Source organism: Channa argus, chromosome 15 (assembly GCF_033026475.1).
Source record: "Channa argus isolate prfri chromosome 15, Channa argus male v1.0, whole genome shotgun sequence".
Lineage (NCBI taxonomy): Eukaryota > Metazoa > Chordata > Actinopteri > Anabantiformes > Channidae > Channa > Channa argus.
The window spans coordinates 7,000,897-7,024,774 of NC_090211.1; the positions used below are offsets into that span (position 1 = coordinate 7,000,897).

General features: G+C 40.3%; 1 protein-coding gene across 2 annotated transcripts; it reads right to left on the reverse strand.

Annotated features, from left to right (window-relative positions):
* Positions 1-2,642: 2,642 nt before the first annotated feature.
* On the reverse strand, positions 2,643-23,829 carry setd1a (SET domain containing 1A, histone lysine methyltransferase). 2 transcript variants are annotated; one of them, XM_067477894.1, is made up of 21 exons: positions 23,716-23,829; positions 22,515-22,659; positions 22,329-22,427; positions 21,961-22,231; positions 21,476-21,612; positions 21,083-21,339; positions 18,420-20,118; positions 16,841-17,833; positions 16,350-16,517; positions 14,892-14,976; positions 14,642-14,784; positions 14,273-14,312; positions 13,992-14,181; positions 13,794-13,837; positions 12,333-13,639; positions 11,501-11,852; positions 11,108-11,289; positions 6,363-6,473; positions 5,555-5,674; positions 4,937-5,074; positions 2,643-4,792 (listed from the first exon to the last, which is right to left on the reverse strand). In XM_067477894.1, exons 2-21 carry the CDS (start codon positions 22,650-22,652, stop codon positions 4,619-4,621), a joined length of 6,648 nt encoding a protein of 2,215 aa, XP_067333995.1. In that variant the 5' UTR covers positions 22,653-22,659; positions 23,716-23,829; the 3' UTR covers positions 2,643-4,618. The 2 variants fall into 2 exon arrangements, with proteins under 2 accessions (XP_067333995.1, XP_067333996.1); XM_067477895.1 differs by lacking the exon at positions 23,716-23,829 and adding an exon at positions 23,446-23,701.
* Between the last annotated feature and the right edge of the window lie 49 nt (positions 23,830-23,878).

Here is a 23,878-nt window from a genome sequence, read left to right on the forward strand (position 1 = left end):
AAAGCGAGGGTTTGACGTCATCAGAAACCAACGTTTAGGCGTGTCAAATACGCAGCGTTGCTTTGCTTTTTATCGGCAACACGAAAAATAACAAAAGTAATGACTGGAAAATGTTAACCATCCCAATGAAGTCGTCTGCCTCTTACAGTGCTGAATAACAATAGTGTTTAAATACGTAAAGTACACTCTAGTTCAGGAGTTCTCAAGTTCTCTTCTGATTGACTGAACACGGCTCCAGGTAATCAGTCATGGGTAGGACAGGGTTTGTTGGAAAATAAGCAGTACAGGGGTCTTTGGGTACCAGGATTGTCTATTAGTGTAATAAAGAGGGAAAATAATAACAATAATCCATTCATTATCTGTAATCGCTTATATTATTTCAGGATCACTAGGGGACTGGAGCCTATCAAGGAGCAACTTGAGTTGAGAAAATTCACATTTGGCAGCATGATTAGGATTTTTTTATGATTATTATTGAGCTTTATTGAAGTGTAGAATACAACATTTAAGGCACCTTCCAAAAATGAGATAAAGTACAAAATTCATAATCAAGCTGAGCAGTATAGAAAATAAAAAAATGGGTGAAACTTTAAATAACACAAGTGCAAACTAAAGTAGGAGCTTTCTCAAATCAAACTGAAATCATTTGAGTTGGAATCAGTGCTAAATGGAGAAGAAAGGTTACTATGTTTTGATTTCTTCAAACATGATCCTTAACAGGTTGCCAGGGGGATTTCCAACCGCAAAAATAAAGCAGCAATGTTTTGTGGAAGTAGTCATCACATCATTCCCAGATCATCATCAACATCACCCTCACTACTTGAAAAAGAGCCCCAGTACTGCAGTTTGAGTTGATAATGATGTGATTTCCATCATATAGGATTTTACATGTGGTCATAACATGCTGACATCAGTGGATGTTGGTAGGAATCTCAGTTTCATCTTATTTTGGAAAAACCTAGTGGATGTCAGGACAGACAGGGTTGACAGATTTTGAAGTCCTTCTTTGAGGAAACCAAAGAGGATATGTGGAGCAGCTTTTTAAGCAGCTGTCTCTTTTGCTTTTATTTATACATCTACAATATAAGTATCTAAAAATAATTAGGTTACTATGCAGCTAAAAGTGTATTTACAGTTGTGGCCCTCTACAGACATCACTCTGACAACACACTTGGAGACAACTTCACAAAAATTCTTCAGTCCCCCTCAAACTGTCTGTCTTATTAAAACCATCCTAATGTGTGTCAGCCAAAAGTAATATTGTGGTAAAAAGAAATACAGTTTCAAGAAAAAGTAATGGCACTATTTGGATTTTCGTGGTTATCTCTGTAAATCCCAAATGTGTCTTTTTTTAACGCCACAGCGGATCATTGTCCGATCAGTGTCCTTGACTTACAAAATCGCTTACAATGTCAGTGTGCTATTCACGTTACAGAGCAATGTCAAATACCTTAGATATTCATAAGGGAAGTGCAGTGAAGGGAGCATCATGATTTGGGACTGCTTGTCATTGTGGAGAGAGTTTGACCCATATTTTATAGCCTCATAGGCCATAAACTGTAGGCCGAATTCACCGTCAAGGCTGATACTATCATTATATGAGGAAATCTGGTCAAAGTTCAATCCTTGCTTTTTTGGCATCATCCAAAAAAGTGGGAAGCCAATATGTCGATTAAAGGTGCACTAAAGACACACTGGGGAGGTTCACCCTGTCAGATTACTTGGAGTACGTGATCTTTTACAGGTTGCAACAAACCTTAAGTTATGCTAGAGGCTGCGTATCTGCTCACGATAATATTGCTGTCATGTTGAAATCTAGCAGATATAATATTCATCATGTTAGTTTTGGCTTAAAGCATATTAGCATTTTTCTTAGATTCACCAGAATCAGACTTTTATCAAAGGTTCACTTCAACATCACACAGCTTCAAGTATGTGGGGATGTTTGGAGACCAAGAGACACTTAAAATAATGCTTTGTGTTGAATCTGATTTGGTATTGGTCTCTCATACATTGGTCAGTTTAAAAAAAAAACAGACATATTCTTTGTTTCATGCACTTCGTTTTTCTGGTGACTACATTTCTCCCTCAAACACACAGACTTAGGTTGGATATGTGGGCAGGGTATAAAAGCATTTGGGAACAATGACCTTACATCTGCAAAAGTGCCACTGTGGTTGTGAAGCACGATTTTCCACTGTAACCCCTCCCCTAACATGCACACACACGTACACACAAAGTATCCTGCTATTTCCAGTTTCATCTAACTTTCTTGTGACTCAAGAGGTGAATCCAAAATAAGACCTTCCCTTTAAAATACCAGTCTAGCTGATTTTACAAGAAAGAGGTTACACAATGGAACAGAATGCAAAAATTCCATTTGCCCTGGGATTCACCTGTGCCCCACTTTCCTTTGTCGTCACCTGATGATTTACTGTATGTTTAAGGCCAATTCTTCCGCTCTTTACAGGAAATGTAAAAGTTGCAGGTGCAAATGTTTCCGCTACACAGCTTCCTGTTAGTTTGCACATGCCCTTTTTAGCATGTTAAGTTTTAAATTGGGAGTCAGGATCCATCACACACTTGTTTGCCCCCATTTTTCTAACAGTAGGACAATGAAACTATTTAAGAAAAACATTAGGTTTTCATTTATTTAAAAAATATTTTAATGCACCATTAATAAAGGGTCCAACGCATTAATACAAGAGAAATATTGCAAATAATATTAAAATAATCATCAAATTAAAAGGAAAACAATAAAAAATAAATGAATGGAAGATATGTACATGTTTCCTCTTCATGGAGAGAGGAAAAAGAACAACATATTTACAACTTGGAATCAGTGTGTTTCTACGAGAAACAAACACCTCTACAATATTTACATGTACTTCTTTGATTTTTTTTCACCTCTTATTTTTGTCCTGTAGGAAAGAGGGTTGGTTTGTACTGAAAGGCTTTCATTGCAACAAGAAATATCTTACACATTTTCCTGTTTGGGAGTGAACAAAATAAAAACAGAGTCCTCGGCTAATTAAAGTTAAACTTTGGACGGCCATAGCCATATGAAAAATAGAAACACCACAAGGGCCATAGACACCGCTCTGTCCGCAGCTTTTCACAAACCTGCTGTTAGTCCTTTATTTAGCAAACACAGAGTTTCTAACTTCCACCCATCAACACTGCAAACAGATCGTATGATCCAGACACCTGCTTGCCCCACTCTGATAAATTTTTAAGGGGAAGGATGTTTTGTATGCGGCAAACTACTCCACGCTTTCAAAATACATACATAACACATAATGCTTTCTGCAAAGGCCCACAAACAAGGGGAAAAGAACCTTTAATAAAATAAACCTCTGAAGAGATCTGACCTATTAAATAAATGTTCCTTTTAAAATGTTTCAGCACAGTGACTAAGTTAAATAGTGACCACACAATTATACTAGGACTTGCAAGATTTGCAGAAGTTTTGCAGCAAATGTTTTGCCAACTCTTGAAAGTGGAACCTGACATCTGCTGGTTTAAACAACACATAAGGATGGCGATGAAACAGAGAGATCCTAGCAAACACTTAATTAGTTGTCCTTACAAGACCCTTTTGCTGACAAATGTTAAACTTGAGGGGGAAAAAAATAAAAAATAAAAACATAGGCCAATTTTGGTTGATACTGCAGACAAAAATCCAGCAGCAATGTAAAAATAACTTAACTGACATTGTCATGGCAAGTTAAAAAAAAATATTTCAAAAAACCTGTGTCAAATTGGGAGAATAACGCACAGTGGGGGAGAGAAACAACAGCTTTGCATGGCTGGTGAATCACAGGCCACTGAGAACCATGGGTGAGTACACTGAAGCTTATTTCACTGTAAGATACTTACAGCTAATGCAACTAAACAACAATACCATTAATACCAGCAATATCAATATTATTATATAATACTATGAAATGAAATTTTAAAAAGCTCCAAAATAATCCTCATACATGTAAATCTTGCATAACTGAATACCAAATTGATTGAAGTTTGTCATCCTAAAAGTGCGCCCTTAACAGGCGCTTTTAAAAACCCTGAATTTGTCTGATATTCCTGTGCGTCTTTGTGCAGATCTGTGTCAGCGGATGGGTGCAGATAGGGATTTGACAACAAAAAAGTGATGCCAGGCTGTATATTTTGTGAGCCGTCATAGACATAAAACATCAGGATTTTTTTAATTTCATTTTCACTTTCTTCCTTCAAAGGGATATTGACATGGATACAGAAAGATCTTTCATGCCTGGCTGCATGGAAAAACCTGGTTGCAAAATATAATCCCATAAAGTCATACAATACTGCCACAGAAGAGCTAATGCTTAAGCAGAGACCCCCTCATAGTACTCAAATGCCAGATTACACAAAGTCTTCACACACTGGCCTACGAAAATGCCAAGTGAATGAAGTGTTCATGAAAAGTGCAAGTGTGTGCATTTCCGATTCCTGGGTACTGTGAAGATGACGTTCAGGTCATGCTGAGGAGTGACATTGCTAACAAAGGGTGGTTCTGTTGTGATGAATGCTTTAAGAAGGGAAAATTGGGAGGGTGTCTGGCTGGCCAGTGGTAAGTGACAGAGAAATGTGTCCACTAGTTTAGTGTCCCACGGCAGTTCTCTGTGCCACAGAGGCAAGGGATCTTGTTCTCCTCTAGGGGGAATTTATAGTCATAGGTGATCTCCTCGTTGACGGCGATAGGCTGCTTTGAGTAGATCACAATCTTTTTCTGGGACTCTATGGTGATAACCTTGGCATAACAGTTTGGCTAGAAGAAGAGAGGTATTAAAAAATCATGAACATTATATCCAGTGTGAAAGTACAACAGAATTAGACATGTTTTACTGCATGTTAACTGTGACCTGTATCTGAAACATGACTATCAGTAGTGATTGAGGAAGTTCAGACTTACAGTGCAGCAGTGGTTGATGAATCGTGCCAGGTTGCCACACTTGGTGGCATCTATAATTGTATCATGGTCCACTCTGAACAAGTAGCTGCTCCCAATGCCCTGCTGTGCGTACCGCTTCTCTCTGTGGTCAGCCACCATCTGAACACACAATATGTAAACAATTTCTTACCTGAGAAGTTAACTGAGAACCAATAACAACATACCAAGCATCTCAAACGGTGCATGTTTAACATTTACAGCCCTATTATGCACCAAAATAGATCAATGGCTCTCGGCTTGTCCCGTCAGGGGTCGCCACAGTGGAACACGTTCTGCACGTTGATTTGGCATGAGTTTTTACACCAGATGCCTGCCGCAAACCAATACACCAAGTCGGCTCTTTGTGGCCCAATGCGCTACCATTGAGCTACCAGGACCCCGTATAATGCACCAAAATATCCTGTCTTAATACAGATGTATGATTGTATGTATGATTTTACAGATTTTGTGACTAGAACTAAAATAAAACAATTTAATAACAGGGCCGTGTACTGCATTCATTATCTGGAAAGTTTTGCTTTAAAATCACCATTGAATAACATAGATTGATAACCATATTTAAAGGACCCAATGTTTTACCTGTCTGATGTTTTGACCCACGTACTCAATGACCATCTCATCAGCAGCAATGGGCTCCATGGCGAAAAGGCCCCACTCGTGGATCCTGCTACGTCCAAAACGAAGCTTTTTCTTGCGGAACTGAATAAAGATAAAAAGAACTTTAGTAATGATTTTTGCAAATCTGAAGATTCATTAAGTTTTAATTCTCCAAACCACGTATGAGGCTCAAAATTTTTTAAGTATAAGCATTTTTTATGTAACTACACAGCCAGCAAGTAGCCAACTCAGCATTTATCACATTTCAATGAAAAACAGTCACCTCCCAAGACTTGACTAATAGTTTTTAATTTAACTAAAACCCTTTTTAAGGATGTCACTGTCAGGCTACATCTGTGTGTTGAACAAATCGATGATGAGAAACAAGCACAGTTCCTTTATTACATTAAATGTTTAATCTATAAATTATATTTTTCTAAATTCTGAAATTTAAATATAGCCACAGGGTCCAGCTGTTGTTGGTGAAAAATGGCTCTCATATGAAGGGAATGTGCACTTTACAACATGGTCAGATTAAGAGTTAGGCTTATTAAAAGCTAGCAGTTTACCAGCTGTTTCCCCATGTAGTTATTTCTTTGTAGTTTTTCTGCCTTTGCTTGGATTTAATTCAGGGAGCTACTACAAAATACATATTTATTTGGCAAGTGTTGACATCCACTTTCAAAATTCTCTTGAAGAACATGTAAAAACAATGGTACAATATAGTACAGTAAAAATGTACATGCAGGAACTTGAACGGGGACTAGGGGCAGTATTTTAATAACTGTACCTTAAGCTGGTTGAGTTTTAGTAGGTCAGAGTCCATGACAGCTGTCGTGCCAATGACAGTGAGGAGGCGGCGCTGTTCTGAACGTCTCTCTGAAAGCACCCGGTTAGCTCCCTGAGAGCACACAGAAAGCAAAGAGGTTTGCCAACAGTCACTGACACAGCAGAACATTATCACATGGCCTTGAATTGAAGGAGACAAAACCAGCAACGCCACACCTGTTGACCTCAATGTGCACAATTCTTGATAGTAAATGTAAAGTTCATTTAAAACTGAATGATGAGAATGTGGATAAGACTGAGAAAGGCTAAGAAGAAAGTTAGAGGCAAGTTTCTTTTTTATTTCTACATTGTAAGTTAGAACAAATTTATGTAAAACCACTTCATCACTATAAACAATTACAGAATTGAAAAACAGGAAATTAATCATGACGACTATGATTTATGTCTGTCTAAAATAAATGATTTACTTGTCTCTTGAATACACTTTTTAACAAATATCTACATAGCCAAAAACAATTCAGAATCAAGATGTAAACCAAATAGAAAACAGATGTTGACACAACTGGCTATTCTGGTATTGTAGAATAAATCTCGATTCTTCTACAAACCACGAATAAGGCAAAACATAGTTTGTATGGTTTTAAGCTGGCATGGAAAGGAGAGTTTAGCTGTAGCTAGCATGTCTGCCAGAGTCAAAGAAACAACATAACAGACTATCTGAGCATTACACAATACCTGGACCAAAATGCCACAAACAATGGCACATTTTTTCAGTTTGGTTTTGTTAAATAACTGTCTCAGCTTTATGTTTGCCAGCGCTGGGATAATACTGGCCTCAGGGGAAAGTGGGGGCCTTTCAGAGTTCGCAATGGTAAAGGGTGGTAACGAGTAATGAGTGTTTATCAGCAACATATCACCTGATCCCCTTCTGAAGAACACAAAAATGTGTGCTTTTAACACATTCCGACCATAAACTCACGCAGTCAGACCACCAGGTAAACCAAACCACATCACAGTGTCAGCTACAAAGTCTACTCACAGCAGTGCTATCACCTTAAAACCGCTGAACTGCTTTAATCATACTAACTATGATGTGTTTAGGCCATCAAGGAGTGATGTGGTGTCCAGTTACAGGGCATTTTTTACTGACAATTTACCTCTAAAAAGTACAAAGGTTACATCAAAAAGATAACCTGTGTTTAATAAGAAATGTTAAGTGTGTGTTCCTTAAATATAAAAGAAACATGCTTTTCTCCAAGGCAACAGTGAGACACAGCAAAAAGCCAGAATGGAAAAAAGTGTTCATGGCAAATTCAGGCATAACATAGCAACAAAAACATGTAACTATGCTAGCTTCCCATTCATACACCATATGAACTGTGTGTCAACAATAAACTAGTGCATCACATGAAAAACAATATTAATTATGTGGTTTGAAGGCTGTAACTCCTGGTGTGGCCCAATAAATCTCAAATCCCTATAGCAAGAATAACTAAATGCTAAAAACTGCAAAGGTGCAAATGCAAATGTAAATAAGACAAATAATACCTCAAACGAGGCTGTGATTTATACAGCTTAGGGAAATGAAAATTCTAGAGGCAGGAATGATTCTGTTAGATCAGATTTGGTTCCATTATGTTCTGCATAACATAACAGAAATAAATAAACAAAAAAACAGACCAACCGACTACACAAAGGTAGCAGTAAGTTTTACATTTAAAATGTGTATTGGCAGAAAAGTCTTGAATCTGGAGCAGACATGCATGTTTCCTTCCAGAGGCTTATCAGTAGCAGTCAGCAGCAGTCAGCATTACTTTGTTTGCATGTTTTAAATTTTGCTGTATATAGTCAGATCCAGGGGCAGAAGGGGAATGCTGTGGGAAACTTTGGAAGCTTGGAGGACAACTTACTGTGGCAGACAACACCCAATGGTGTTTTAGGTTATAGGTAAAGTCAAGTCCTAGGTTTGGTTTTTTCTGTGGTGGAAACATAAAAAAAGTGCAAAAACTTCCATTTTATTCTGACATGTAGCCTCAAATGCTTTGGAACAACAGGATCTGATTCTATAGTTATTACAAAGCTGTATCGATAAGTACTTTTTGGTCTCATTCAAAAGACTTCAGACCAACCTCCTCACCACTTAAATATATAACCATCTTTAAGAACATGCTCAGTGATCACTGAGTTGTTCCAAGCCAGCACAGAGAATTCTTTCCACAGTTGATCATCTTGGGCCAAGTTTGAATTGTTGATGAACTTCGTCTCAACTTTCCACAGATTTAAATTCACTTTACTTCCAAAGCAACTTTTTAAACTCATGAAACACTGGATTCCACAAACTTTAATTTGGTAAAAACATGCTCACTTCAGGTACAACCTAAGTTTACAGATTCACCTTAAGGATGGTGGTCGACCGATATAGGTTTTTCAATAGCTGATGCCAATGCAGATGACCAATTTATAATGCCTATGCCTGTTATTTATGTTGCATTATTTTTTTTTTAAAAAAGTAAAACTTTAAAATAATAATTGTAATAATGTGTGAGACAACTATGCTCAATATTTAACATAGGATTTATATTGAAAAATATGAATTATTTAAATAAATGAAAATGGAAAAATAAAGACATGTGACATGAAAAGTTTAATATGAGATAAGAGATAACTATTTTAGCTTTTATTTCCAGGTATTTACATCTGAAACTGATACACAACTTAGAATATAGCATCTTTTGTTTGAACCCACCTATTGTTCATGTTCAGGAAGTCTTCTGCAAAAAGTAGATTGTCATACCTTCACTCCTACTGTCTGGAGGTTGTTGCTGATGTCGCTAACAGCTGTTTTAGGGTCTCAATGTTTCTGTCAACTGCTGTTCTTTTCCTTGATCTGCCCATTAGACGTCTGTTACTTAGTACACCTGTGCTTTGTTTCTTCTGCGGGACATTCCAAATGCTTGTTCTGTCTATGGCCAATGTTTGTGCAATGCCTCCGATTGATTTTCCATCTTCTTACAGCTTCACAATTGTTTGTTTTTCACCCATAGACAGCTCTCTGGTTTTCATGGTTACACCTCTTAACTATAAATGCAATGCGAACATGCAAAACCCAAATTTCAAACTGAGCACAGACATTCAGTGCCATTTGTTTGAATAATCAATATCATACGACAAACCGAAGTAACAAAATATACTTCAGCCCACAATATCCAATAATTTTGCTCACATGAAAAATTGGTGGGTTCAAATAAAACCTGCCATCTTCTAAGTTGTGTATCTGATCCAGATGTAAATACCTGGAAATAAGAGCTGAAATGTTGGTCTCTTGTCTCAAATGTTTTCAGACTAAAGTAAAAATAAAGAAATCGGCCTCAGTGTCCCAATACTTTTGGAGAGGAGTGTAGCATTAAGCAAAAATACCATTATTAGAGTAGCAACAACAATATAAGAAATAATTTTTACTGTATTTGGCTACAAACTCCGGTGTCATATGACACTGCTGAGCAGGTATTTGACTCCAGGCACATGGGAAGGGTGGGCCTCGGAGTGTAGGCTGCTGTCAGACAGAAGATCGAGCAGAACTTACTCAGATTTGCAGTAAACTGGGCTAAATGGTTGCCGTAGAGTAGCCTACATATAGCAAGCTTTCAGTTAAACACGTTCACAGTAAATAACGATCAGCCAACAAGCTGCTGTAAATAACATGATTTGAGATGAGAGACTTAGAGCTTGAGGTAGAGCATATGTTACTGTTATTCGCAGAGTTATTCAACATGTGCACTAATAAACTATTTACTCACTTCTATTATGCTAACAGCAATTTACAGTGGTTATCTACAGTGGTAAACTACAATTGATAGTAAGGCAGTAAAGTCGTTGACCACAGGGTCAGTGGTTCGATCCCCGCTCCCGGCTACATATCGAAGTGTCGTTGGGCAAGGCACTGAACCCCAAGTTGCTCCCGGGGGGTCAGGTGACCACCATCGGTGTGTGAGTGTGTGTGAATAGGTGAATGGGAATCAATATTGTAAAGCGCTTTGGATAAAAGCGCTATGTAAGCGACTATTTACCATTTACCAAACTAAAGTTGGTTACAGTCTGACCTCACCTGGGCTCCCTCTATCCTTCCTCCTTTCTGCTCTGTGCATGTGGAACAGCTCAGTTCTGCCTTCAGTCACAGAGACAGCACAGAGAGGACAGACTGCAGCACCAACACCACAACTATAATGTAAGGTTTGCTAATCTTGCTGACTGTTCTCTTCCAATGCCAATAAAATGCATCTGGTTGCCGCACTCAAATAATTTTACACATCAACTTGCTCTCATTTTCAGTCACATGAGAGTGACATGGTGGCAATTTAGGCTGCAGATATCTATGCAGACTTAAAAATATTTTTTAGCAGGGTGACGGCTAATTTAAATGAATTAAAAATGTCAAAGATTGGCCCGATTAATCAGCCGATGGATCAGTCAATATTTTTAGTCAACCACTATTATGGCTCCATTTTTTCCTGTCTTCAACGCTTTAAAGACAAGCCCTGGGTAGAAACCTTTAGAAGCAAATATCATTCCACTGCCCCCAGTGATGTTCTTCAAGTCTAACTTCACAGGAGGAGTAGACAATGCGTCTCCACATTATAATCAATCAATAAAATAAAATAAATCAGGAAAAGGCACATACTTCAGCTTTAATTACACAGAAAAATTATTACTTCCAACAGCAATTTTGCAGGTAAAAGAAATCCCTACCGAGCTGTCGAGATTCTCCACTTCCCGTATCACCTGCTCGGGCAGGTCAAGGTCCAGGTAGACATCCTTCTCTTTGCGACTGATGGCATAGTAGCCCTCACTCCTTGCACAACCAGTCACATGCTGGCGAAGCTGCCCATCTGCATTCTTCTTTTTACGCCGAGGGTTTGGCAAATTGGTTAGTGCAGCTCAAAGGTCAAGGCCAATAGTAGAATACCACAAAAAACAACAGTGGCAATACAAACAAACATTTCCAGTTTAAAAATATTTGTTTATGTAGGTTACTTATTAATTAAATACAGTCAACCTGTTTTGACATTGTTAACAGGAGTTAATTCCCATGGCATTAACACATACACATTTAATGCAGAAGACACCCATTGATAAGGATATTAGTGTGGTTGACCCAGTGAGTATCATTAAGCCAGTCAGAGTTGTGGTCATCCTGTAGTAGCTTTTCATATGTCTTCTTAAGCAACATTAGGTCTTCTGCATCCAGACCAGAGTTCCAAATGTCATACAGGATGGTCATCTGCTCAAACTCACTGCGGTTGTCAAACTTTAAGACTGGTGGCTCAGCTGCTGGAACAGGTTTCGGCCAACGTTGGGACGTTATTCCTGCCTCCTGTAGAAAGAGACGCTCGCTCTTCCTCACCTCCTCGACCAGTTCTTCCTCAGTGTCTGAGCTGGACAGCTCTCCAGACTCAAGCTCCTCCACGTCCACATCTTCATCAAAGTCTGAGTCCTAGACAGAGGGAAGAGAAATGTTAGATGTATTGTCACCAAGGCTGTGATCACATGTAGTTAAGGGAGAAAAAATTTGTTGTATTATATAAACTATTATTTTCTAGATAGAAAATAACAAAAGCTAAGCCAGATTTTTTTAACTTTTATTACATTTGTCACTTTCAAGTTATTTCTGAGTTTTTTCATATTTTTTAGATATTCATATTTTAAAATTATGTGCATGTCTGTATTTTGACTGATTTATCTAATAAATTTAACATTTATGCATGCACAAAAAACAGACACACAAAGCCATTCTTACATTTCCCTGCGGAAAACCCTGACGTGATGTTTCCTAAAACCTAAACTTAAAATTGGAACTTCAGATGAGTCATGTTTCAACGTGTTAGAAACAATTGTGAGCTATTGTTGCATCTGTCACAATGTTTATGATTAAGACATCCACAAACAGGAACAAACCAGAAAACACCCCACGCACCTCTAGTTTCCGCTTCCTCTGTTTCTTGCTTGCTTGCTCCTTCTGCTTTTTTGTATGATGAATCTCAACATTTTCTTTGTCTTTTCTTCTCCGTTTTTGACCCTTGTCATTCTCAATTTCAGAACTCTTTCCAATTATACTCTTCTTCTTTGCTGATGGAGGTACAGCTGTAGCCTGACCCACATCCTCCAACTCATATTGCGCACACATTGAAGATAAGTAGTCTCCTGCATCTCCCCTCAATGGCAGTGCCTCTCCAATGACCTCCTCTGGGGCTTCAAGAACTCCAGAAATAGTGTTGAGATCAGCTGAGAGCAGGACAGAAGAATCTTGTCTGGAGGAAGTTCTTTTGATACCTGGTGGTGCTGGGAAAACAGGGGGTTTACAGTAGTTGTGCTCCATAAGGACAATCACACCCTCTGGGCTCATAACCAAGGCCAATGCCTCAGGAGAGAAGAGACCCTCTTCTATCTTTTGTTCCTCTGCCTCATCAGATGTCTCAGTCTCCTCTGAGTCGCCAGCATCAGGGTCCATTTTCAAAGCTACGTCAGCCAAAACAGACAAGTCAGTGGTTGAAGCTGAGGCCAGCTGCAGGAGGGTGGATGCCCCTAGCTGCTCTCTGAGTCTTAATCTCTGCTCACTTTCTTCCTCATCCTCGTCTTCCTCTCTGAGGGAGTGACACGACAAAGCAGACATGCTGGTTGTTCGTGGTCTGCCTCTGGACCGTTTGTTGACAATAGGAGGAGCAGGGGCCTCTTCAAATGCCATCCTGCACATAGAAGCATGATCCAAAGGCAGGTTCTGCACAGTGCGGCACACCATAACAGGAGGGATGGGAGATTTGGGGGATTCTTTGCCTGCACCTCTTTTGCCAGGGGATTTGACAGGGGGTGTGGTCTGGGAAGAAACAAGGTGTCCCTTTTTGGACTCATCAGGATCTTGAGGTCGTCCAGAGGGGGGCACAATGAGGGCATTGCCTTCACCTGGTTTTGAGGCAAAGGGGAGCAGCTGGATGCTCTGAGTAGGGCGAGTTAAGTGAGTCAGGGCAGCAGTGACAGGGGAGTCAGGAAGCCTGCTGGGGGAAAGGAGGGGAGATTCAGCCATTCCTTGTGAGGGAGATGGAGATAGCGGTACAGTCAGCTGCAGTGTCTTGCTGTCATTCTCATCTGTGGAGAACGAAACAGTTTTTTTGCGTTTCTTAAGAGGAGGCACAAAAACAACAGGCGATGAAGGATGTGGATATGGCGGTGATGGGGGGCGCTTGGTAGGTGGTGCTGCTGTATCTGCCTTGCTGTCCTTAGCTTCACCTAAAAAAAAAAAACGTTGATAAACAATTATAGGAATATATACAAAACCCAATAACTGTCTCGCCATTTTCACAGTGCCAAAAGTTTGATAAACCAAATTCCCTTTTATCTGTGTTTATTAACCTTGATAAAGCTGATGAGGACTTGCACTAACCTGTTTTGAGTTCTGCTTTTGGAACAGCAGCTGTGTTATTTTCCCTGAGAAAAAAACAACAACAAGTAAATTAAGCCAGCAATAAATGTTAACACATTATGATGTTATAATGTATTAGTGAGAATATGTATTTCTGTGGATGACTCATTTACTAATGATGAAAGGAAGGAATAAACAATTACTGAACAAACTTTATACCTATCATCTTCTCTCTCTGTTGTGCTGTCCATAGTGGACTCATAAATGGTGTACGACGCTTCAGTCTCAGCCCTCTCCCTGTCCTCCTCTTCATCTTCAGAGGAAGATGAAGATGAGGATGTTGAAGAAGAAGACCCCTCAGATGATGAGGAGAGGCTCTCATCATCACTATCAGCACTGAGGGCATCATCTAAACATAAAAAGATATTTAGTATCAACACTGTCTGTGTTTGAATTGAATGTAAACAAGATTTTTAGTAAGAAAAAGATTATTGGTTTACCATCTGACTCCTTTTCACTTTCCTCTTCTTCCTCATCCTCCTATATATAAAAGAAAGGTTGTTAGGACACCAAAGGCCAAAGTGAAATGCTGCCATCTAGCTACCAATAAGAGGGGGACATCATTCCTCACGTTCAAATATCAAAAGAAACTACATACATACATACCATCACTTTGCAATGACATAAAAATTAAATATTAACATTCATTTTATACAATGCTCACTTTTCTATGTGAAGGACACAATTTTAAAGAACTCCTTTGTGATCACCTACCATCAAATAGAAACATGTCAAATTAAATTTTTTATATTCTGATGGTATATTTTTGGTTGACTGCTTTAAAAAAAAAAAGAATAAAAACATCACACCTTTTCAGTTGAGGAGCCATCTGATGTTTCTTCCCCTTCACTGTCAAGCTCCCAAGGTTTACGACTTCTTGGCTTCTTTTTCCTTCTCTTGTTGCCTCTTTCAGCTCCATGCCTGTCCGCCTCTGGTATTCTTCCATCAGCAGCTAGAAATAGGACGACACTCAATGTGTTAAATGAAGCAAGCCTATTAACCCACAACTCCATTTTTTCTAATATTTCCTAATACTTTTCTAATATTGTCTTAGCAAACCTTCATCATCCTCATCTGGTGGTGTTGAGGGGCGTGGGCGTTTCATGTCTCCCTCTTCAAGCTCCAGAGGTTCTTTCCTCTTCACCTGCACAATTGGACACAAAAAGTATTTTTTAAATCAGTGAAGCACTGTCAATACTGAACTCAACAAAGTTTTAAACAATAGTGTAATGTTTATTTAGCAATGCCGTACTCCTGTTACAAAAATTTCACCTTTCTCATTATTATTCAGGACAAAAGGTACCATAATCTCCACTACTTTCTACATTGTACCACTTATCTTAAAACTGTTTATCCTCTCAGTGCGCTGTACAAATTATAGGAGCTCTTGTTTATACACCATTACATATACACTTTAGGACCTTTTTATCCCATTAACATGGTGTGAATATCAATCAATCCCACACTAATCATGATGTGCGTGACTTAAAACAAACAGAACCTTCAAATTAGAAAATGCACTCAGAGCAGGGCCGGCTGTCAGAGAGTTCAGAGGACAGATATGATTTCCTAATTGAAAAGATTGATATTTCCAATGTGAAACCACCATCTAGATATAGCTGTGAGCCCTATCCATAGTCATTTCACATAGCATGTTTTAACCATTCAGTGGCACATTGCTGCCGCTTTATAGTTTAGTTAGCTAGACAGGAGAAAGGGGAAATAAAGAGAGAAGGGCAAAGTCAGGATACCACAGAAACAAGTAAAGAAGAAAAGAAATGAAGTTGAGGTGAAATATCCTCATTTTGTGAAAATCATAATGTAAAGTCTAGATTGGAACCTCACATAAAATAAGTGATACACATTATAAAACAGGGACAAACATTATTTTCTTATGTTATTTTCTTGAGACTATTTGACTTTGCAGATGTAGAAATTAATTAATTTGTGCTCTGTCAGTTTATTGGCTTCACCTAGTCAGTACCATTAGAACTTAGTGTACTTTTCAACAGACAGGTTTACTGTATATCTAAGCTATGTAATTTAATTAGAAATACACACATGAAATAGCACAAAATTTACATTATTTATATATGTGATATTACATTTGGAATGAGGCAAACCTGCCAGGAACAAAATTATGTTCTGGTGTGTTGAGGGATTTCATTCATATAGCCACTGAATTGTCAAACAAAGCAAACATGAAAAACCCTACCTATTTTATAATAAATGGGCGTTTGTTCAGTATGTGCTCATGGACATAAACACAACAGCACTGCTGTTGAAATAAATTCTAAGGGAAACACTGGAAGACATAATGCATTTTTTCCATGACAAGCATATTCTTTTAAAATGCAGTGGGTCAAACTAAGGATAAACATAAGGTAATATATTTCTTGGAAAGTGTGCCAGTATGGGTGCAATATGAGGTGTTTATGTAGGTGTATTCCTTTATAAATTTGCCGTCCACCGTATTGAAACACAGTTTAAGGTTTGCCTCAGCGTTTGTGCTTTTACCTTGAAAGAAGGCAGCCGCAATGCTCCTCTGAGAGAAAAGCCCTCCATGCCACCACTCTTTGCCCAGTCTACAAGAGACATAAGAGGCTCCCGTGGACGGTTGACCTTTTCCTCTTTCTTCTCATCATCCCGCAAAGCAGACACCCCTCTAACCATTGTCTGGAAAGGCTGGAAACACAAGATATAAATGATAAATCATAGGCCTGTAATGTTGTGACCATGATTTTATTTTTCCTTTAACTTCACAGTATTAACAATGACCACTCTTCAGTTTAATCAGCAGCAGTATAGAGAGACTGTTTGCCACTGAGGAAAAAGTAAAGAAGATAATTGCCAGTGCAAATAATCAATTTTAGGTAAATCAAATAATAAAACAAATCCTGCTACAGTATCATAACAACTAGAAAAAAATATGTATTAATTTAAAAAACAACAGGCAAATAAACCTAAAAATGAAAATGCAAGCACTATGGAAAATTTGCATTCCTTACCTTGGCTTTAGTCTCTTTTCTCTCCCACCACTCATCAAAAGTGGCAAAAGCAACGTTCTCCACCATCTTACGGTTTAAGTCCCTCTGCATGATGTTTTTCATTTCCTGTATAAGAGAACTCAGGACCATTTGCACCGTGGCTTCATGTGGATTCTCAGCCAGCATGGGCATCTGATCCCCTGGAGCCGTATACTCATCTCCATCCCCGGGCAGCATGATGTCATAACCCGGTGGAGGCATGTAAGAGGGGTAGTGTGGGGGTAAAACTTGTGGAGGCCAACTTGAATGGTGAGATGGGATGGCATGGTGTGGGGGAGGTGGAAGCTGAGTGCCATGGTGGTCAGCGTAGGGGTAAGGCATGTGAGGGGGCATGTATCGGTGGTCTTGATCATAATGAGCCCCTGCCCCGCTCCCCTCTTGGTCCACAAAGGGGTGGTGTGTGTGGGTTGGTGGCAAAGAGTGGAGGTGGTAGGATGTGTAGTCTGCAGTAGCTGCTTCACCAGGGCCTGGAGTGCCATTAGATGATGACATTCGCAGCTGATGCAAGCGACTTAGCATATGAGTCTGCATTTGGAAGGACATAGGAGCTCCACCACTGTACTGGTTCATCAGCTCCATGGAGGCAGCATAGTCATACATATGGTGGGGCATGGGAGGAGGATACTCAGGGTGTAGTTCCATGTGTGGAAGAGGAGGAATCCCTGGAGGAGGTGGGGGCTGGAGGGAGTAACCAGGGGGAGGTGGAGGAGGCAAATGTGGAGGGTAGGAAGGTATGGGAGGGTGCATGGAGGTGCCAAAGTGCTGTGCAGAGTCAGAGATTGGTGGGGGCGAAGACGAAGGTTCTGTTGTTTGTGGAGGCATCGTAGCCTGGGATAAAGAGGGTGAGGACCCTGATGTTAGAGAAGGTTGGTGGGTGGTCACGGTGGTTATGGTAGTCTCCTCATCCTCCTCATCTGAGATTTCCATGTCCTCACCTGAGGAATGAGGGGAAGACTAAAAGAAAACAGAGTTTACCGTTTTAGGTTAAGAAACAACAATGTTTTTAAAAATGCAACACTTGTATCTTGTACGCATTTTTATGAATGTATTTTAATATTAATGAAATTCTTTACATTCTACAGAAAGGTTTTTGTATTAACAGACAGTGTTTGCTAAATATTAAACATTTTAACAATTAGTTAACATTTATGATGCCTCAGCAAATGTTATACATCTTATATCCCAATGTTATACCTGTAAATGTTGTAATCATAAGGTGATGGAAAATCATGCCAATATCAGTATTAGCGCTTAGTAAACAATATTTATTCTTTATTTAAATTTAAAATATATGAACACTTGTGGTTGTTGAGATTACATGCAAATTCGGTGGACATCCCTCAGGAATTTTAAGATATAGCGTAACATATAAAGGCAGAAAATAAAACCTATTCTTTTCATTCTTCTATATAAGATGCTTTAGTTTGCTTGATGCGCATGGCAACAAAATGAGAACCATGACACTACAACAACAAAAAACAACGTAGCTGAAGTCCAATATTCTGATCCCTTAAGTTTTGTTACACGCTCCTGATCTTACCTGGCTCTGCCCATTGTAAGGTGGTGTGTGTGCTCCTATCCTGCTCTGTGTATCGGCAGATCCACCCTGGGAAGATTCATCCTGCAAAGCTGCAGGACCAACAAGGCCAACTTGGGGCTGGGGATCCTCTGGCGGTGGGAGGTGGGGAGAATAGGAGGAAGAGGATGGTGTTGTTGCTGTAAGTACAGTGGGACTCTTCCTACCCTCTCCTCCCTTTCCACGTTTCCTTCCTCTATGGCTATCTCTGTCTCTTTCCCCTTTCCTTCTGTGATCCTTATCCCCACTGTCTACCACCTGATTACCACATGTGTGTTCCCCTGTTAAATCACCTGACCCTCCTCTTCGCTCTCCTCCACTCCCATGTGCACCCCTCTGCCTGTTCTCTTTCCGATCTTCCTCATCTTCCTCATCAGAGGCTAGGAAAGAAAATTTTGCCTTCTGTTCCTTTAGAAGCATTTCAATACGAGAGTCCAGGCTACTACTGTGGTAGACAAATGGTAAACTCTCATTGGTAGAATCTGGCTCAGGTGAAGAAGAGTCACGCTGAGGAGGTGGTGGGGAGCTTGAAGAAGAAGGAAGATGATGGGGAAGTGAAGTGGAGGAAGGTGAGGTAGAGGAGGAACTGATAGAGGGATGGGGTGGGGAAGAAGGTGGGGGGGTCTTTGGCGGAGCGGGTGGCGTACTGGGACGTCGTTTGGGTTTTGTCCACTGCTCTTCATGGGCCGGACTATCCTGGGTGAAGTCCATTGTTCCAAGTGTCTCAGCAACAGCTGCAGCAATAACAGACGCTGGTGGTAGGGGTGGTGGTGGAGGGGGACGTGGAGGCAGAGTACTGTGGTGACCACCATGGTAGTCTTTGTCAGAACCTACAGAAGGCAGAGATCCCCTCTCTGCAAGGCTTGTGGCCCCTAGTCGGCTGGAAACATCCAGTCCCTGAGGAGGGGCTGGGGCAGGCTCTTTGGAGGAGGAGTATGCTGAGTAAGACGAAGGGGGAGGAGACATACTGTTAGAGGAAGAGCGGTAGGAGTTGGAATTGTATCTGGGGTCAGAACTGTTGGAGTAGTCACTGTCTCTGTCCCTGTCTCGATCTCGGTCCCTGTCCCGATCATGGCTGCTCCTTCTACGGCTGCTGCTGCCATGGTGGTTGTGAGAATGGTGGTGGTTGCGGTGTCTCTGGTGACTGTGTTCACCTGACCGGGAGCCCAGGCTGTCTCGCCGGTACCCCCTGTCGTCCCTGCGATCAGAGTGGTGGTGGGAGTGATGGGAATGATACTTTGAAGAAGAGTTTGTGTCCTGCTGGTGGTGGTAAGATGACCTTCTGGAGCCAATACTGCCTGCTCCATAGCGACCCCCCGAGTCTCTGTCACGCTCCCTATCCCTATCTGACACTGGGGGCTGGTCATATTGATTGGCAAGAGGTGGTGGAGGCATTGAAGAGTGGTGCACCATGTGTGGCCCAGGCCCTCCAACACTAGGGTATGGGGGATAGCACGGTGGCTCGTTGGGACGGTATGATGTAGTTGGGGGGTATATAGGGCGACCCCGATGATACGCAGAAGGTTCCTGTGCATCCTCAGAGTAGCGAGATACTTTGTATCCTCCGACAGTGGATGAAACAGCAGAAGATGAAGAGGACGAAGGTAGCATGTCTTGGGGAGGGTAACCGCTGCCCAAAGTGCCAGTGTTGTAGCCAGTTTGCCTTAAAGATACAAATGAGGAAATATTTTATATTGTGGACCTAAGCATTCTTAATATTCATTAACATGTGACAGCAGATTGTTATTCTTCTGGCAACCATCTCTGCCAAGTGAGCTAAATAATCAAAAGCACAAGAAATACGTATTCATGTTTTTAAGCTATTCATGTTCCCCCAAAGGAGACACTAAATGCTGTAAGAACAGGATGATGTGCATAGATTGTTTTAATTAGCATATATTGCTTCAACAAATGTAAACATAGAAAAATTTATTTTCTTGAGGTCCCAAGCCTGCAGTGAGATGAAGAGGCAGAGTAGTGTGAGGGTCCCATCATGGACTGTGGTACCGATGTTAAAGATCTGATGTGTAAATCCCTATATAGTCCCTTTCAGACATGCACTCCTTTCCATAAATCTAACTGCAACTGAATGTGTTGGCTTTATGTCTTAATAACAGCCATGGTCACTTTTCTTTAAAAATTGCAATAGGAATCTTACTAGGTCAGACCAAGTAACATTTATGCATCAGCTTTAACACAGCACAAGTCTGAACAACATCTAGTCAGGTTAAGTGATATCCACAGGGTTATTATCATAGCCACAGACTGGCTATGCAGCCCTATCTGAGGGCAATATGTGATACACTGTATGCAGAGGGTGTAGACATCTCAATTATGATCTCAATAATTAGGTGAATGTGCAAGTATCGGCCTAAAAAAATTCTACACTACAAATACCACTTAAAATCTTTTACTCGTGTAAAAGTACTAAGCACATTGTCTACATTTACAAGCACAGGAGTAAAAGTACTCAACTAAGACAACAATTTATATTAAACAAAAATGATTATGTTAATTATGACAAACATGTACATATATTATTTAATGTAAAAATAAGAATCAGCAATAAGCAGTAATGTTACAAATACCATATAAAAAAAGACCTCTGATAAATATCAGTAACTAACCTGCTGCCAGTGTAGCTCGAGTCTTGTGTGAAAGGAGTCCCAGATCTGGAGCTGTAAGGTGTTCCTCCACCTCCCTGAGATGAAGCAGAGGAGCATGGGGTGTAGGGGCCTGCCATGGATGGAGGAGGTGTGTCCAGACGCTGATCACCATAGCCAGAGTCCACAGTACAAGGGGTGATGTTTCCTGATGTGAGTGCTTGGACCCCTGCTGCCAAAACAGCAAGCTCACTGGAAAGCCTCCGCCTGATTTCCGATGACTGTGCAGAAAGGGGTATATTATATCACAATTACAATACTTCTAAACCTGTACTTCATCTAATTCGAAGACAGTATGTAAATAATACAATTATAAATCAATAATCGTGAAGTAATAATTATGCTGTGACACAATACCGTGTCTGGCTGTGGCTGTGGCTGTGTTGGAGTCGGAGGTTGGAGCCTGTCTGTCAAAGCTTTGCCTCCCAGGGGCACAGTTTGAGGAGTGTAGGACCCATTTACAATCAGGTCATAATACTTCTGCCTCTGCTGGCCTGAATTAAAAAAAAAAGTTGGATAAAAATAAATACAGGCTGTGATATATACAATTTTATCCATTTAAAATGGAGTATGTAACTCCTAATAATGTTTTTCCCTAAATCATTTGTTTATTGTTACATTGATTAACAGGTAATCTCAAGAACTTGTAAATAAGCTGCACAATTGCTGCACAATTGTATAAAGGGTACAGATAGGGGAATCACAAGTTGGAATACTTGTAAAAATATACTATATTGGATTAATGGTATCCTCTGAGGAAATCTCAAATATGTAGCAATTCAACAAGCAACTCCCTATAAGCTAATGCTTAAAAGCAGACTGAAATTAGGTGTATTGCTTACCTTTTATGTCCAGTTGAGCATGAATTATGTTTCCCATGACAGAAGTGTTGTGCAAATGTTTAACTGTGTCCTTTGCCCCTCTGGTGCTGGTGAACAACACTCTGGCTAAGCCTAAATGCTTCCTAGTCTTGGGGTGAAACAGGATCTCCATCTCCTCCACCTCACCGAACTTAGAACACATTTCTGCCAAAAACGGCTCTTTGATGTTGTCATTGAGCCTTGCAAAGGTCACCTCCTTGAGGGGTATGGGACCGACATAGAACTCATCAAGCTGTTATGACAAATGATGCAAGATCAGGGAAAAGGGTCCAGTCATTCCCATATAGCTGTTGGGATTTATGCAATTAATGTCAATCGGGGATGCTCACCTTAAACTTCGGCACTGGCAGGGACAGTTCTGTATACCTGGACCATAGTCTCCGGGGTCTAGGGTCCCGCAGTTCACCCACAGGGGGAAATCCAGAGTCCTATAAAAAGTATAACATTGTCATTTAAGCACACAATTTTACACAGATATGCATATCACAGAGATCAAAAACTTAAAATCAACTCACTGGCACACTGAAATGCACGCCATCATATCTGTAGATTTTCTGTGCAACCCGCCTTATGGCTGGGTCCTGGACGAGTTTGTAGCTCTTCCATTGCAAACTGACAGCTTTTTGTGCTTCAATTCCACTTTCTGGATCCATCCTACAACTGAGCATTAAAGGATTTCAGACAGGGCAACATCTACTTTTAAGGGACAAAAACTACATCAGAACTATCAACATGAAGGACGAGTCTTTAACTAACCAAATGTACGACAAAGCTGAACAGATCAGAAACGTTGTAGTTATTACAAGTAAAGACCATTTCACCCTTTGGTACTTGGTTATCCAGTAAGTAATCTGTATGTTGCCTTAACAAAACGAGGACCTGCGTCACATCAGTTAGTCAAACATTAACTGCACAGTGTCTATTAAACGTAATTCTAAAGGCAAAGGGAAAATGTTTGAAACTCGATCATAATAACGATGTTTTCCGTCCCGGCTACGATGTTGGGTGCTGTCAAAACAATGAGCACCGTTACGTCACAGATCAGTTAGTAAGGCTAGCAACCTGCTGTTAGCAAACGCTAACGTACGCCAACATAACGCAAAGAAACCCTCACAAAAATCAACAGAACTTTTACTTTAGAGACACAATAATTGACGTTCCAAATAACTATGTAAAAAAGCACAATTGGCACCCCTTGCGTTAGATAACATCGACAAATGGTAAATTACTTATACCATCTCGCTTTAGTTAGCTTTAAGGCAAGTAAACGTTACCGCTGGCTAATGCTAACTAGCAAGTACATCAGGTTAGTAGTCAAAACTCTGATCTTGTTGACCCTGCGCCCACGTCGATTTTCCCTTACGGGTGACATTCATGTTATGGATCCCTCTTATAGGCTATATTGATATGTTTTTCCCCTCCGGTTTGCCACAATGTAGACCCCACCTCTTTGAGACCTACTGCCCGCTCATCCGAAAGTAGCAACCCGCCGCTACAGTGTAGGCTGCTATGGCCAGGCCCGGGAGACGAACAAGAAAAACACTGAGACACGGGACATCCCCGACTCTTCTTTAAAGCAAAACTGGTGAGCTTAAACGTTGTTGCTATCATTCCGGTTGTTAGTTAAAGCATCCACACCCCTCACCGAGCGACCAAACCATTGTTTTCGCTTTAAAACCCCTATATTGTAGAGAGAGCGGCCATCGCGTAACCAACCTGAAAGCCTCGCCTGTTCTCCATCGGTGTATGCGTATGATTCCTGACCGGCACTTTCATGCAATCCGGTTACTAATAATAAATACAGTAACCATTACATCGACCTAAAAACCCTAAATATAAAACAAATGTTTTTATTGTAACAACATAAGTCTCAAAAGCA

Coding starts and splice junctions, on each gene's coding strand:
- setd1a (XM_067477894.1), bottom strand. CDS start 22,652: ATGGATCCAGAAAGTGGAATTGAAGCACAAAAAGCTGTCAGTTTGCAA. Junction 20,119..21,082: donor TCGAGCTACACTGGCAGCAG/GTTAGTTACTGA, acceptor TGTATCTTTAAG/GCAAACTGGCTACAACACTG. Junction 13,838..13,991: donor ACAGAGAGAGAAGATGATAG/GTATAAAGTTTG, acceptor TTTTTTTCTCAG/GGAAAATAACACAGCTGCTG.